General features: G+C 45.6%; 1 protein-coding gene across 1 annotated transcript in view; it reads right to left on the bottom strand.

Annotated features, from left to right (window-relative positions):
• Positions 1–831: 831 nt before the first annotated feature.
• Positions 832–4,603, bottom strand: part of LOC131886308 (serine/threonine-protein kinase pim-1-like) — a 13,308-nt gene continuing 9,536 nt past the window's right edge. The window contains exon 4 of the mRNA XM_059234598.1: positions 832–1,913. Coding sequence (XP_059090581.1) covers positions 1,069–1,913 — 845 coding nt within the window. The 3' untranslated portion in view covers positions 832–1,068. The remainder of the gene's footprint in view (positions 1,914–4,603) is intronic.

The raw sequence follows: 4,603 nt of genomic DNA, 5'->3' as shown, positions 1-4,603 counted from the left end.
ATAATGGGGTTGTTTATCACCGGTTCTTCTTTGTATGTATGTTACAACTTTTTCTGCAGGGGCGTGGCAGAGGGATTGCAAATGAATAGGTCGCTTTGACCATGTGGGCTTCGTCAAAGGCGAATCTTGCAGTAATTGCTCTATTTCCGGGTAGGAGAGGGGAATATGACAAAAAAGGAGACAAAAGGAAGCTATGAAGGGCTAACTAGGAAAGGAGTGACTAGATGGGCAATATTATCATCGTTATTTTGCAATAATTATTGTTCCTGTTATTGTTTTTAGTGCATATCGATAATCATATTTTAAGAAGTTGAATGAAGGAGTAGTTCCTTGAAACAGGTAGGAATTGATGTCCTGTCGGGTATTAGTTACTGATTTGCTACAAATTTGGTTGCCATCACAGGAATAAGGTTTTCGTCCAATTAAATTTATGCCTTTATTTATCTCCAATTGGTGGCTAATTAGTTACAATTGTCTAAAGAAAGTCAAGTGAAGTGATACAGTCAGCTGGACTTACTCAACGCCAAACTTGGCGGGGATTTTGTTACAAGATATTGCAAAAAAAAGAAGTCGTTAACACATTATGTTAGGTGTGAATTTCATCTACGGCAAGATCACTTTGTATGTTGTTTTCTTTCTTGAATGTGACTGAAAGTCGCCATAATTGGATCGCGGGTGGAACATGTCCCACCCAACCCAGACGTCGATCGAGACAAAGATGTCACATATGTTCTAAAGTTTCTGGCAGTGTACGTTGGATGAAACATTTCGTGTCTTAAAACCACTGAAAATCACAAAACGGATTTACAAATGCTCAGGCAAACTTCAGACTGAGCGATACGCCGCCACAGGATTTTAAGAATCTTGGGCAAATGTTAGGGCTGATTTTATTTTACAATGGCCTCTTTGGGACATTTGTCGAGCATGGAGCACAGAGCGGTCGACTTATCAAGAAGGTACACACAAAAAGTTGCCCAAATTACGATTGATAACCAAAAACAGAAACAGGGGCAAACAAGGCTTAAATAGATGGAAATCATGTAATAAGGGGTCTTCAAGTAGTTCGTGCTACAATGTGCTATAGCTGGCATTGCTACTATTACAAGTGGTAGTCAAAAGCGGCAGAGCCTCGACAGGGGATGGCACTTCAACGGCAACTCCAGATTGTTCCATCTGTTCCACCTTGACTCGGCATGATATTGCAGGTGAAGGGGGTGACGAGGACGTCAATGTTGCTACCGACTCGTCGTGACAAGACTCTAGTACGTCCATAGCCACAGCTTCCGAGAGAGGATGTTGATGTTGGTGTTGCTGATGATGGTGACGGAGTAGAAGGCCATTATTCCGAGTGGAGTCGCCCAGGAGGGGAGTGGTCCTCGTAGGAATGCGGGTAGAGCCTGCACTGCTTTCAGCGCTCATTAAACCGGATATACTACTGCCCACTGAATTGAGACTTTGGTGATGAACGCCCCCAATGGGGGTCTTCTTGGCATGAACATGACGAGGAATTGGTAACCCAGGTTGTCTGGAAGTCGGCTGTAGATGGGAATGATGATGTCGCATAGAGGAGGGGGGTGATGTAGAGGTGCCTGCCAAGGAGGGTATCGACGAGGATAGCGATGAGGAGGGAGCAGAGGCACTCGTGTGTCGAAGCCACGGGTGCTTCAAGATCTCTTCCAAAGTAGGGCGGTGCTCGGCTTGAACACGAAGGCACCTGCGGATCAGATCTTGACACTCATGGGATAATCGCGAGCGAAACCTCAGTTCAGCTCGACATATTTGCTCGTCGGTTTCAAAAGGGATGTCACCGCAAACCATGTCAAAGAGTAGAATCCCGAGAGACCACACCGTGGCTTCTTCACCGCCATAGCGGCTTAACCGAATCCATTCGGGAGGAGCGTACACTCGCGTACCTAAAATAAATAGAGAATTGGTCTTAGTACTGTACGTACGTACATGGCACAACACTTAGATTCCACGTGTTATGTCAGGACCACACAAATATATGCCAAATAGGCGCCATACCGCAACATGAAAAGACTTTTGCAACATCAGAAAATCTAAAGGTAGCCATCATATTGATCGCATCATGATATTTGTGTAATAGCCCGGCCATGGCTCTAATAACACACTAAATGGAGTTAAATGACTCGAGACAGAGCGCAAGGATCGTTGTTCAGTATTGGAGACGAAGCAAAAACAGGCCAAGAAAAAGAGAAGAAGAGAGCGAGAGCGAGTGTGTGTATGAGTAAGTGAGTGGGTGAATTTCAAAAGGTCCAGACGAACAGACATTGCACTTTTGTTGCACACAATCCTGTCTGGGCAGGCCTATGGGCCTGGAAAGTAAGAGACTCGACTCCCGTTCGTTCACGCACTCTCCCATCTGAAAACAAACCGAGAGAGAACCGACCGGTCGGTCCCCTGCCCCCTTCGGGCACCAAACAGCCAAGGAGCATTGTACGCAGCACAGTGCAGACGGATGAACTGAGTCTGGCCGTTCAAAGAAACGGCTAGCTGCGAGGAGACCTGCTTTCAGCGCAAGATTGGGGTTGTGACATCTCGAGGCCCGATAGCAGTCCCGCTCAATGTCTGGGTTATTTTTACTCTCTTTATTTTGTACTCTGAGTGAAGGACTTTCTTCCCTGCCGGCTCAACTCTCTCAGAGATGAATTGAGGACAACGATAAGACCTCAAACATCGAATGGGAAGATCAGGCAAACCCGTAAGAGGTGATAGGGCAATCGAGGATCTAGAAGATGATCACTTCGCAAAATAGGAACAAGATGGATGACACGAAAAGAAATAGAGGCCCTTTTCAAGTGTGCATTACATTGCTCGATTCATATCAGACCAGCAAGTACTGATGAAGCAACCTGCAAGGAAGGATACAGAATATTGGTCCGACAATGACGACGTCCAAGTGCGATTGAGATCGAGTATGTTGAAGTCTAAACGCGATGACCTCGATCAATCATCCCAGTTTCGAGTTCTCGTGCTTTCACCAAGAACGACTAATCAGCAATTGAAACATCCAAGCAAGACAAGAACCCCCATACAAAAAAGCTGTCTTGTGTAGACTTTCTGGGCATCCTTCGCCCTCGATCAGGGAAGACGTAAGATTTCACGTGTCACGTAGGCTCCTCGTCGTGTTGGCGGGCCAATCCATCTTCATATCTAAACAAAGAATTTCGGTGACGGTCGGATTTGCTTTTTGAGCAAGTGATACAGCAGCAACTCATTCAGTTTTCCAACATCACTCGTCGGCACTTATACTGCGTTGAGCGAACTCAGTCCCCGTCAGAAAGTCATCACTCGCCACATACTCTATTCACGTACATAATATACGTACACTTCGGCACGGAGGTGCACCTACGAAGATAGTGGTGGTAGTAGTAGCAACAGCAGCAGCAGCAGCATTAACAATAGTAGTAGAAGTACCTCTACTCCTACTTGCACGTACGTACGGTACCTATATATGTACGAGTATGTACGTACATGGGCTCCACTGAAGACCATTGTCCTCCATGAGATTGTGCGAAAGTTGTGCAACAAGGAAAATCTATTGAAAATGGCTTGCGATTCTTTCATGTCAAGCGTAGTGTGGAAGGTGCCTTTTGCGCTTGTATTTTACGCCTCATTTACAACGTAAAGACGTCGTGTGTACAACTCGTGAAGTGTTTGGCACCGGTGGACGTTTCTTAGGGGTGCCTCAAGTTTCTGAACTCCATTGATTTTGAAAGGAAAGAAAACCAAGTGTAACGCTGGTAATTCTTTTCTCAGCAGACCGACATCATAGAGCTGTGTCGATGAGTAACACGGGGGAAAAACCGAAACGTTTTCGCAACCTTGACGAGTCTCTTGACTCTGCATCTGGCGAGGAACAATTGTCCTGTTTGGCGTATCGCCGAATAGACCATTGCACCTTCTCAGCTCTAAACACGTTATGGCAGTCCACTCAAGAAGCTTTTTGAAGATGTAAGATGTTGAACATCCCACTTTCATCTCCATCACCTGAAGAGCTGGAGAAAAGACGGAAGAGAGCGAGAGACAACTTGCCCTAGCTCTATTACGAACGTGAACCCCTGACCTATTTCTTTCATGAGCCCCACCTTTTTGTTCTATGTTATGAGTGTTGATCTTGATGTAAGACCATCACAATGCTGAGCGTGTCTTTTCGTTTGACAGAAAGATACATGGCTAAATTGTAATAGACTTGTGAACTGAGGGTCAGTAAAAATTGACCAGAACTTCATCTTACTCTATCCAAACGAGTTGGAATTGATTTGAAGCACTACAACCGGTCGATATCACATTAGCATCGCGCATGGTTTGGCTTCTTTATTGCAGTCGAAATGACGCATTCTCTCACTTGGTTACAAGGCCTACATTTCCTTCGTCAGCCCTCCCTTCTTCATGGTACCGTCATGGTATCGTCATAGGAGCATCCAGAGGACACAGGAGCAAGAAACAGCTTCTTTGCACCAACCGCTCTACGTACGTATACACGTAGTACACATACCGTAGCAAGTATGTAGGCAGCAGGGCGGCGGATCTGAGCAGCACACTAGAGGAACTTCACAGTTTGGAATGTGTGCTTGAATAC

Source organism: Tigriopus californicus, chromosome 9 (assembly GCF_007210705.1).
Source record: "Tigriopus californicus strain San Diego chromosome 9, Tcal_SD_v2.1, whole genome shotgun sequence".
NCBI classification, from domain to species: Eukaryota; Metazoa; Arthropoda; class Copepoda; order Harpacticoida; family Harpacticidae; genus Tigriopus; species Tigriopus californicus.
Note: the sequence above shows the minus strand (reverse complement) of the source record. Positions and strands in the feature narration are given on the sequence as shown.